The sequence below is a fragment of the Thamnophis elegans genome, chromosome 1 (assembly GCF_009769535.1).
Source record: "Thamnophis elegans isolate rThaEle1 chromosome 1, rThaEle1.pri, whole genome shotgun sequence".
NCBI classification, from domain to species: domain Eukaryota; kingdom Metazoa; phylum Chordata; class Lepidosauria; order Squamata; family Colubridae; genus Thamnophis; species Thamnophis elegans.
This window is the reverse complement of record NC_045541.1, coordinates 143,165,095-143,177,752: the sequence shown is the minus strand read 5'-3', so window position 1 is coordinate 143,177,752 and position 12,658 is coordinate 143,165,095. Positions and strand designations below refer to the sequence as shown.

At 34.1% G+C, this 12,658-nt stretch overlaps 1 protein-coding gene across 1 annotated transcript in view; it reads right to left on the bottom strand.

The window, feature by feature from the left end:
- Positions 1–8,173: 8,173 nt before the first annotated feature.
- The window catches only part of PAPOLA (poly(A) polymerase alpha), a 41,090-nt gene continuing 36,605 nt past the window's right edge, over positions 8,174–12,658 (bottom strand). Inside the window, exons 20-22 of the mRNA XM_032233882.1 lie at positions 12,528–12,590; positions 10,954–11,031; positions 8,174–10,344 (exon numbers count right to left, since the gene is read on the bottom strand). Coding sequence (XP_032089773.1) covers positions 10,249–10,344; positions 10,954–11,031; positions 12,528–12,590 — 237 coding nt within the window. The 3' untranslated portion in view covers positions 8,174–10,248. The remainder of the gene's footprint in view (positions 10,345–10,953; positions 11,032–12,527; positions 12,591–12,658) is intronic.

Here is a 12,658-nt window from a genome sequence, read left to right as displayed (position 1 = left end):
TGCATCCCTTGGTTTGGGGAAGATATGTGAGGTTTGTTCTTCTCCAAAGAAAAATGAATGAATTCTAAAGAAAAGAGTTTCATCAACATCATAGCTCTTGATGTTGTTCTATCAACAAGTCAGAGGAAAGCAAGATTATTAATTTTTGGTTAAATCTCACTTGCTTTCCTTAATCATCAGGAATTATATAGATATTTATTGTTGCATTAACTACATTGAGATTTGATTTCATGAGTGCGCTTTCAGGACTTATAGGATTGCTGCTAGAAGGTGTCTTGTTTCTCTATGGAACTGAATAACCTATAAATACATCATCAGATGGCTCAGTGGAAGGACATATGCTTTGCATATAGAACCATACAGGATGCATGTTTTACACCCAGATTGAATTGCTACCATCTTCAGCAGAAGGGAATGTGAAAGTTCTCTATCAGGAATTCAATAGTAGTTCTGTCCAATTAGATCAGTACAGTCACTTAACTTCACAGCTTAATTTTTCATTCCTTTAAACTTTTTCTATATGATTTCAAACCCAAGTAGAATAAATTTAGGTGCCTGCCCAAGATCACTGTTTAAGTCTTCCAGGTTTCTTTTTTTTTAAATTGCAGTTGCCCTGATGATGTCATTATCATTAATCAAAATCTCTCCTTCCCCTCCCCTTCAAATTTCTGTATTTAGTTAACAGTGTAATTAGAGGCAAGTGGGAAAACAGCACTGTCAAAGAACAGCCTGCATCAAGTGCTTTGTTATTCCCTTATGATTTTGAATAGAAACTGGAGAGAACATTTTAATTAGCATGTTAGGGCCATTTCACACATTACAAAACAATAAACCCAGGTTTGCCACAGTGTTTGCAGTCAATGCGAAATTGCCACTGACCTGATTCTCTGAGAATTCCTACAGATATGTGGGCTTTTTCACACAATTATTTTTTTGCATTTTGGAAGCATAAACTTCACAATATTATATGCAAGGACACCCATAACATGCAGTTCAGAACTGACTATAAAACAGATTGTTATATGCAATGGAAAGTCTTGTTGGCTTAATTGTAAAACATATAAAATAAACAAAGGGAGTAAATATTATAAATATATAACAAGGAAAGAGCAGCAGGTCTCAAAGTAATAATTATTTTTCTGTGTTCACATACAACACATGCTAACATTTTGTAATAAAAACTATGGTAGAGAGTAAATTGTGATCCTACAGATTTGGTTGAGTTAAAGAATACAGGTCGGGTTCTTCATCCCTGATGACTTTTCATTGAATGGCAGCACCTTCTTTGCCTTCATTAAACTTAGTTTTCACTCACACAGGCCTTTGAGATATTAGACACTGTTACAGAACATCAACATCTTCTTGAGGAGTGAATTTCAGTCCTTCAGAAGCTTAAACCCCTATATAAACAATATAGTTGTTTAGGAAAGACGATTGCTGCTCATTCACTCCCTGAAAAAGAACCAAGCCTAATATGTCTCAGCACCTGATTAGTTATGTCAGAGCTCAAAAGCAAAGGTTAATACTTGGGTAAGAGATCCTCAGAGAATTCCTGGGCTGTAGCCTAGACTGAGAATACAGAAACCTTCTCAAAAAATGCTGGTTATAATCTAATCTGGTACTGCTGCCAAGCAAATTGCAGAACTGTGCCCATGTAGTCATCACCAGATGAGCTGAGATGAAATCAAATAATATTACATAATATAACCAGACATCAGGGTCTAGGGACATCACCTGTTCACCAGATGTCATGGTCTTTGGTACCTTTAAAAAAATTAAGCATACAACTAGGTAAAACATGCTTCTAAAAAAAAACATATGTGCAGTTCAAAAGAAATAATGGAAAGAAGATCCACAAGGGACTACACCTTAGTACTGTAAAGTACTAATAATATTCAGGAGTTATCAAATTGACAATAAGGAAGAAAGAATGACATGGAGTATTATGGAGGAGACCAAGGCTGGATGATAGAACAGAAAGAGGGACAACTTGATACTGAAACATTAGGTTGCAGACCACATTTTTAAATACAATTTGGTTTTACTTTGATTAATTGTGTGGAAAAGAGAAGACGCCAAGGGCTTGGAGGTTTTAACAATAAAAATGTAATTTAATAATACCTCTGCCTTCTGACATGACAGTTGATTTCCATTAACATTTCAGTTTAATTATGCATGCCACAAACTTGCCAAATAAATATATTAAAAGTACATTTCAAACCCTGGCATTGCTTCCCAAAATACTTCTGTGATGCCATCTCCCACAAAATCCTGCTTTTCTGATACCTAATGGACACAACTCCCTAGTTCCGATATATATATCTGCAAATAAGCTCATAATTAAAATAGGGTCTCAAATTTAATACTCTCCCATTTACGGTAACCCTCTCGGCAAACTATTGGTGATATTATCATCAAGTGACTTTTGTGCCTGTTATATTTTTACTCCATTTGTCTCTTATTCAAATTTTTACACAACTTCATCATAATCATTCATACGCACCATCAAGAAACTGGGGACAATGAGGGAGAAAGGGAGTCAAGAGAATTAGAGATTCTATGTCCATCACTATGCACCTTTCAGCCCTGCTGCTGACTCCCTGGGTGACCTTGATTAAATTGCAACCTTTCTGTCTTCCTTTATCCATCTAATATGAATCTAACTCCTATGGCCCAATATTTGTTTAGCTTCTAGGTCTGTTATGAAGCTTAATTAATGTTTGCCAAAAGCTTTGAGATCAGATGATTGAAAGTGCTTATATAAAGTTCAAAATATGACAAAGACAATGAAGGTGTTTTGGGGAGGCAGTGGATGGACATTTTGGCTAAGTGCCAGAAAGTTTAATTGGACCAAATAGCTTCTAGTATCAGGGCTGTCTCTATTTCAGTTTCTAATTCATCAATTAAAAATATCCAAAGTTCTTTAAATAAGGACTCGAATATATTCCACTGCATATGGATCCAGATCTATATTTCTATAATTTGAAAATAGAGCTACCAAATTGGGGGGGAGGGGGGATCAACTATCAAGCCTTAAGCATTGTGCTGTAAATAAAATCTGTTTTACATATCTTGTATCCTCTGTGGACAAACATCTAGCCCAAATTACAAGGACAACCTTCAGTTTAAAGCAGTAAACTGCTTCTTCTTTTTTTACATATAACCTTTAGCAAAAAGCTGAATGTGTTATATGTCAGATATTTCTAATACTGCCTTATTAAGTAGCAAAAAGGAAATTAAAATTTATATATAAAGGAATTCAGGTTTTAAAAATCTAGTGTCTCCAAACCTTCCCCATTATTATAACTGGCATGGTAAAATTAAGGGACATCCATAAGTAAGCTGCCTTAAGTCTCCAAAGACAGGATATATATATTTACTAAGAAATTAAATGTTCATTATACTTATCATTTAATTTCTTCCAACCCCCCCCCCCCAAAAAAAAACAATGGAAAGAAAATTATGTAAAGTGATCAAGCTTGTCCATTTGTCTGACACTTAGCAATACAACTTCCTGATTAACAGAACAGATTGGGGAGGAATATAGGGCAGCAGCAGCTGCATCAAAGCCCAATGTTATGACTCCTCCATACTAAGGCAGCCTCCTCTCTACCTTACCCCAAGCATCAAAATGATGGAGACAGCTTCCTACGGCTGTAATGTAAGCTCCACTCTATTTGTATGTGCAAGGTCACAATGGACACACAAAAGGGTTCTAGCCTGTACCTCATAGGCACGTTACTTTCATCATTTGTTCCAATTCCACGGATGGGATGCAAGACTAACCAAAGCTCACCCAAAGAACTTCATGGCCAAACAAGAGCATGAATCTGAATCTCACAACCAACTGCTTCCTCTCTTGAATCTGTCAAGCTATCTCAATCTTTGAGAAATCCTTTGTGTTGGGGATGCCTCTCTCTCCTTTCTCCTTTCTTGTCAAATTAGGAATTGGGATGAGCAGCTTTCAGTGTTGATATTCAAAATTTGGAATGTATAATGCACAAACTGAATTGAATGATTTTCAGGCCTTTTTGGCATTGATTCTTTTAAAGGTTATTTTGACATGGCTGTTATTTTTGTTTTTGTAATAACATGTAAATTTATGTATGTATTTTGTTCTTTTAAAATGCTTTCTTTTAAAAAAATACTTGGTGAGATTAATTGCTTCTTAAAATACTTATAAAACATTCTGAAGATAAAATAATCCCCTTTTTATTAAGTGACAGTGAAAGAGCAATATTTGTATCCTATGAGAAAAAAGAATATTTGGTCTAGGCCATTTAGAAATAATATTAAAAACAGATTATTTCTAATCATGATTTAAGCAGTTCCTAATTTTTCAAAATTGTTTTTGTATGTAAAGGAAAAAATAATTTGAAAATTATTTTAATTCCTCATCCTAGAAATGTATTTCATCCAACTTCAGTCAATTAAAATAATCTATTTCCTCATTAAAATAATGAAAGAATTATACATAATAGTAATATTTTAGTGAAAAGAAAATGGATCTGACATTTTAGAACAAAATTTTGATTTTTATATACAAGGAAACTAATTCTAATCCAAATCCTCCATTAAAAACAAGTACCATCATAAAACAAAATTACAAAACATTATTTTCTCAAATGTTAAGCATTTATTTTCCTAAATGTTAAGCAGATATGTATTTTAGTTTAAAATGTTCATAAATGTTTAGGCCAGGGAATCTTTGAGTATTTAATAAATTTATTATGAATAGGCCACGAAGTTCATAATGAAACTCATATTTCCTTTCCCCTGGTTCAAGGAAGCTAATTCTAACCCAAATACCAGCATAAAACAAAAATGACCAGCAATAACAAAAGATATTACTATTATAAAAGCTCTGAAAGCCTCCACAACACTGATAATTTTTACATAATATCTAAGCAAAGTCACTTCTCTATTGGAGGCAGTATTCTTGGCTGTGACAACAAAACATGCTCTTTGTTGCTGGTGGAGAACTTTCCCAACTGTCTCTTTTTTACTACTTCAGTACCAGTTTTTTTAGTAACAATTCCAGCAGTGGACTGAATGTAGACACAACTAAAATGGAAGATTCCAGGAAGTGCATATTACTCTAGGGCATTACTCTGGGACTTAACATTGGATCGCAATACATAAAATTGCATAAAATACTGCCACCGGTAAGCCTCCCATCGTCCAGTGCGATCCCACAGAGTTGGCCTCCTCAGAGTGCCGTTGGCCAGACAGTGTCGGCTAGTGACCCCCAGGGGGAGAGCCTCCTCTGTGGGAGCGCCTTCCCTCTGGAATGAGCTGCCCCCGGAGCTTCGTATAAACCCCGACCTCCGGTCCTTCCAACGCGCCCTAAAAAGCTGGCTTTTCCAGCAAGCCAGCCTGGCCTGAACAAAACAAATCAAATTATTGATTACTGTTAATTTTAATTTGAATTCTTTTTTAAAAATGTGTCATTGTCAATTTTAATTGGGTTTGGGATTTCTTCTTAACTTTTGTATTATATGTTTGTTTTAATGTTGTACGCCGCCCTGAGTCCTAGGGAGAAGGGCGGAATATAAATCGAATAAACCTAAACCTAAAATGAAAGGGCCAAACTTTTCTAAGACAATTTTTCCATCCAACATAAGACAAAGTGGCAATGCAGAAATTCCAACTGATATAGAAATCTGAGAACTAAATATATAACCCCCCACAAGTCCACTCTCACATGTGCTATGGTTTCAACCGTTTAAATTTTCATAGTTTCAAGTTTTTAAGCCTCCTATCAAAGGTACAAGTTGGAATGCCAAAAATGCTTTCTACCTGGATGATTGTGAATCTCCATAGGCATACAAGTGTAAAATATATCTTGAGAGTATCCATTTGGTTATAGCGGTTAAGGCAACAGGTTAGAAACCCCACATTCTAGTCTTGTCAAAGAATCAACGTTGTCTTGAAACAAATAAAATAAAATAAAAATAAAAGGTAACTTGAAGTGCACTAGTTTTCCAGTACATTATACACTCTTTCTAGGACTGAGCCTTAGATTTGTTTTTAAAAAATTTCAAACACTTCTATCAACCATAGCACTTGTAACACTCAGGTATCTGAAACTCACCTGCATCCATTATGACTCCAAACTGCCATTTTTATATGCATACATATGTCTACATATAAAAACATGACTGCTATTATATAAAAACGCTTTTATTATAAATGTGCATATAAAATGTGACTTTTATGTGATTGTTTAACTATTTTCTGTGAGATGTTCAATCTGGTGCCTGTCATGAACAAAGTAATACTGTTATTCATTACATAAAATATATATCTCTAAATTTAAAGGAAGGTGGAACTTGAGGTCATATACTATTTGTCCTACAGAGCAATCATTGTAGTAAAAAAAAAACCTAGACAGTGCTGTTGTGTTAGAAAATTATCCACCCACTTTTACTGGAAAAAAAGCTCTTCTTTGGGTAGAAACACTTATTTAAAAGCGGCAATTTAATGTTATGCCTCTATAGACTAATTAATGCACAGTTTTTCAATTGGTTACTAAACAATTTTATTTGAATTCAGCTTCTCTGCACTTTGCTTTAGTTTATTTTGCTTTATCTTTATTGAAACAATGATGGGAATTCCGAATGTGCTTAAAGCAAATTAAAATCAGTTCCCTTTAGCACTATAAATATCATGAATGTGAACATGGATTGAAAAAGGAATATAGACTGCTTGTCATGATTCAACCTCATCTAAATATGATCGCCAAACATTGTGGAATTTAGTATCAACAGTATGACAAACTAAACATCACTTGAAAGCCATTAAGGTTCTAAGTATGAACCAAAACAGATGGAATATCCAGCAATGGTTCATTGTGATATCTTTTTTATAACAACACCCTGATTCAGAAGTTTGATAGCAAACTTAGCACTCTTTTGGTGATAATAGTGGCAGATGTTTGATGCCTATACATTTTAAATATTCATTTAACCCTTTCACATTGCATCTGCTCCCATCAATAAAATTTGTATACACTGATTCTGTTGAATAATGAAGTAATGCTTTGAAGATTAAAGCAAACAAAAATAATCATTAATAAAAGTTCTCTTCTAGTACCTGTGTAAAGTACTTTTGCTTGCTTTTTGTTTTTCATACCATTAAATTAGCAATTAAAATGAATACACTTCAAAAGTCAGTTTTCTTAACTAGGATGTGTAGAAATCTCCAAATTTCTAAATATGTAGAAATATAATAAAAATACAAAATAAAATTGATATGGGCATATCAAGGAATATATGAATATATTTTTCAGTTAACTAACTCATTTCATTAGTCATTAAAATATACATTCATATGCTCAAAATACCACATAGAAATTTTCTGAAAAATAGGGAGTTTCTACTTGTATTAAGATCCCTTTGACCTTTTATTCTGCTTACTTAAGTTTCACAGTGACTTCTGATCCTACACAAACAGTGGCAGCTGGGCAATTTCTAAAATTTCTTGAAAAAAATTTCTTCTTATCTGAAACATAGTACTTTCTAACTAAAGATTAGAAGTTAATGCAACTCTTAACCACTTGCTATAAACTGTTATGTTTAATTTAAACTAACTACACTCCAAATAGATATGTGTATCATCTTCTATTTAAGTCAAACCGCTTTTCCAAGTTTGAAATAAAAGTGAGTAGATAACATCGAGACTTTTCAGTGGATTTGTTTTAACCACAAAGCTGGTGGAAAAATAATATTAAGTGGTACATGGATTTTGGTATGTCTTTGTTATTGTTGTGCAGGTTTACTCACCGAAATGAAAGAAACAGTGCCATCTCCTGGCTGAACTACTAATGTACACTTTTTTTCATGACATTCAATAACAAAAATAGAAACATCACTAGAAGTTTCACGTTTAAATTCCACTCTTCCCCAAGTGAATTGAATTCTCATTATTCCATAGTTCTATATTTAGATCAATATTATGCAACATTAAGCAATGGATATAGTTTTTGGTCCTTTGAAAAATAAAAGTCAGCAAGTAATATTTTTATATTTATATTATTATTATTAGTGAATCATTTTAAATCAGCTTATTTTATTCTCAGCAGTATTGTATTCACATCAAGGTTTCTTATTTAGACTAATTTAACAATTGTGGAATACCATTATTTATACATTCAAAAGAAACCAAGCAACTGTGGGATTGTGCTGTTTTTTTTATTGTTTTCCATGGAGAAATACATCATCTGTTTACAAAATAGCTCTTGAAAAATACAAGGAGTACAGATACTATAAAACAAAGCAACTCCAGTCATGAGACACCTACGTACATCATGCGAAAGCAACAGTCTGATCTCCAGGTTATGAAAACTAGAATTAAAAAGTCACTATACAGGAAAGGTTCCAAGTTCCCAGCTTGGCAAAACTTGGGTGCAGATACATGAAACGTTTAATAAAATGAAGGGGGGGGGGGACGATGTCCTGATGTGTAAACAAGACTAAATTTGTGCCTGGCAAGTTCAATCTAAACTCCATAGCTACACAAAATGCACAGATAGCTTGTACACTTCAACTGATACCCTTCTTGTCTGGGCAGCAGGGGAAAGAGGAGGAGCAAGGAGGGTGTGGGAAAAGTTAAGGAAGTGGGAGCTGGATCACTGGAGGCAGAAGAGGGCAGGGGTAAGAATTTTTTATACTAGACTTCATAGACAAAATGGCAGAAAATAAAGATCTTGGTTACTGCGTGGCTGAGGAGACAGGTAGGGAGTAAGCTACATTCTCTTGACTTTGGAAAATTAACTTATAGGGAAAAGGGAAAGAGCAATTGATTTTTCTTTTAATATGGAAATGCACATGTAGAAGGATTGAGCACAATGCAGGGAAGGAAGTTATTAAACATGCTGATCAGAAAAAATGGGAAGGGAAGTTTAACCATCCCACTTAATTTTGCTGAAATCAAGGTTACGTGTAGTTTGTTATCTCCATCTGATAATCACTGGCATTCCACACTTTCTGTTTAGTCATGAGAGATTTCCATTTTTAAACAAACTTGCTAATAATTTTATAGCTCTACAGAACAAAGCAAAAACAACTGGTTAAGGAGAGCTTTATCAGATAATTTAAGTGCCTGCTAGAAATGTGATTCTAAAAAAATTAAACATTCAGAATGTAAAGCTTCAGATGAGCTATCTAAAAATAAAACTGTTAAAACCGTAGAGTAGGTAAGATCTGCCTTAAATATGAAATCTTTGTAATGCAGACAGGACTCCTCTGGAGTATACAAAACTTTTTTACTTAATGATGAAAAAGCCATCAAAACAGGACTATGCTTCACAGGCACACTTTATTTACTGTATTTTATTTCTGGGGGAAAGTAGCATCTGTACCTAAGGGCTACAGAGCTTAAAAGAAAAACTACCAGCATTTCACTGACAACAATAGTCCAATTTTGTGCATACAAAACAAAACATGAATTAAATGCAACCATTTCTTTTTCCTCTCCAAAAAATATGGTAATAGGAATGGGAAGGTAATAAGGAGAAGGCTTGATTAAACTGAAGAAAACAATTATTTGCTTTTTGACAGCTGATTTGTATGCACCATAAAATAACCCCAAAAATAAAAAATAGACAATTTCTTCATCATGTCCCATCAAATATTTTAAATGAATTTTACCAAACTTAGAACCTCAAGATTTGACATTTTCTTATTAAGAGTTTGCTGCGTCCTAATGGTGACTGAGCTAGATACAGTGCATACTTTTACCTTTTACTTTTAGTATACAATATATCAAGCCATTTTCTAATTTGAAGGTCAAAGATTTTGAAGAATTTTTTTTTAATAAAAATAAAATTTTTCAAGCTGAAGCACTAAAATTAGTCATATTCCAATAAAAAAGTACATAAAAGTGCATTTAAGGAATTCTTTTGCCAGTTTTAGCTGAATTTCTTTTCTTCCAAACAATGCATCAACACAAACCCAATCAGTACATCAAATATGGCTAGAAATAGTATTCCCATTCCTTTTTTTAGGCAGTAATCCTTTAAAGAATTCAATGTAACTGTTGCTAACACATTAATAGTACTCCTGGCTCCACAAATACGAACCTGGACTTCCAGATCAAGTGATTATAGCCCAGCAAGGGAAGTGCACAAAATATACCTAAATCCATCTGTGTTCACATTCTCGTCTTGCACCTTCTGTTCTCCTTTCCAGTATTAGAAGACAACAGGTTAAATTGGCAGATACTGTTTATGGACCCCTGAGGTTGATTTTACCGATTCAATCTTAGTTTTATTGAATTTTTGATAACTGGAATAGGATTTGCAGGGAGAGCAGGGATATCTGAAAGATCGGTACTGGGCATTTTCTGGGTAGAGAAAAGAAGGAAGAAATATTAGATAAAATTTTGATTATACATTATTAAAAAGATTAAACATGAAACTTTCAATTTGTTGAAATTGTTTCAAATCTTAGTTTCCCCCCAATTTTATAATTTTTGCTAATTTATTTCAGAATGATGCTAATAAACAACATGGATTTTTGAAAATTTATTCAGCTCAATAAATTCTTCTGCTTCTTCACCAACTGTTGTTTGGGTTATTCAATAACTCCCATTACAATCTGCTGTTTTCCAGAAATGTAATTAATGTTCAATAATGTCAAAGGCTGGTAGAATCCACTATACAGAATTCACTATGAGGGCACAGAAAGCAAAGAAATCTATGTGAATCCACATATCAGAATGCAGACCACAGCTTTATACCTCAGGAGGTGGCAGTATGTTGCCTACTTTGGCAACTAAGTAGGGTTGCTCCTAATTCAAATTGGTTGGCTAGACTGCAAAGTAATATCTAAGAGACAACACTACCACTTCTATTGTGCTCCCAAGAAAATGCAAAGATGCAGTTGTCAGGAGTCAAATTGAAGTTGAAGGCTTTTATTTCTACAAAACACAGAAATAGATTCATTCTAGTACCTGAGGAGCTTGTAGAGATACTGTGGTCTGAAGAGTTTCCTGCTGAGAGGCCATATCTGATTCTGTATCAAAAAGTTCCTAAAAATAAGAAAAATATGCCAACATTTCTTAATAGATCACTGTAATTCAATTATGAGTTATTTGGATTCCTAACATTTTAATATTAAAAAAGTTTATTAAATTTATTTGGAAAAAATATAATCTGAGGTAGTTCAAACACAATTATATGATTCCCTTTCTAAAATCTATCTTCAGAGTCCTGAAAAATGATTTCATTTTTCCTCATTTGTGTCACTCCTCGAGGTTGATTCTGTTGAAGTCACTGAGAATGAGGGGGTATTTCACCAAATCCACTTTCCCTTGGAGGATTTATAACTGCCCCATATTTCAAAGGACACTCAGGTTGCAAAGGAAGGGGTGAATTAATTGAGGTTAAAGTGATTACCTAGCTTCTGCTATTTTTTTGGTGTGTTGAATTTGTCTTTTTTTGTTGCTCTGATGGATACTGGCCATCCAAAAATTGAAGAAGTCCTTTACAGAAAGTAAGAATGGGATCCAAGCCACTGAGTTCCCTTTTGTAGGTTTTTTTTTCAGTGCTCTGCCAAGTGACAGCCAACAGATGCTTACCAGGAGAGACTTGTGTAAAGATTATGCTGTCATCTTTTCAGCTGCAGCTAAAGAGCCTTTTATTGTCCTGGATCTTTCAAGACTAAAAAGTATTTTAATTTTAAACCATTATAATTGTTCTGAGCTGCTGTTAATGTCATTTTAGAGTGTAAGGCCTTTTTATTTTCTGCTATTGAGAAATGATCATGATGTATTATTTATAATTGCATATAAAACTGTGTCCCAATGATAAAACACTGCAGAAAACCCCAGAAAAATCCCTGAGCCAAAGAACCTGGCACATCCCTGATTATAACTATTTCTCATCATTTCTCTTTTATTATTCTTTTTAAATCATTAAGCTATCAACAAATATTAATCATCTAGAGCAGTGGTCTCCAACCTTGGTAACTTTAAGACCTGTGGACTTCAACTCCCAGAGTTCCTCAGCCAGCAAAGCTGGCTGAGGAACTCTGGGAGTTGAAGTCCACAGGTCTTAAAGTTGCCAAGGTTGGAGACCACTGATCTAGAGCATACAGAAATTAAAAACAAATGGAAACTGTAGATTTCCTGATGCTGTTTCCAAGCAACACGAACCCCTATAACTAGTGGCCAGTGAGGATTAGTTTGATACAAACTTTGGAGGCTGATTTTCTTAACTTTATCACATCTCTCTCACTGAGAGGTACCATATCTGTCAATACAGTTTGAAGGGGCAGGAAGCAAGTGAAGGAAATAGTTTTATGACCTCATTGTTGATTCCCAAAGGTATGTGATTGGCGTTAGTGAAGGTGAATCTTCAAACAAGATGGACAATTAAATTGGTTTATTGGGCTTATGTGTATTAGAATGTCTTCAGTCAGAGTAGATTCTCAAAACATATATAACAGGAGTGAAAATGATACCTTTGTTTAAAAAATTGTAGATATTCAATACACTATAGCTACTACACAGTATAAGAAAAGTACCTTAGTTTCCATCTTATCATGATCACTCATATCAATGCAACTAACATCTTCATTTATTTCGTCCTGTAATAAAGCATAATAATGACAAGGAAATGGGATACCTGTCCCAAGAAACAAAAATAAAGTGTCTA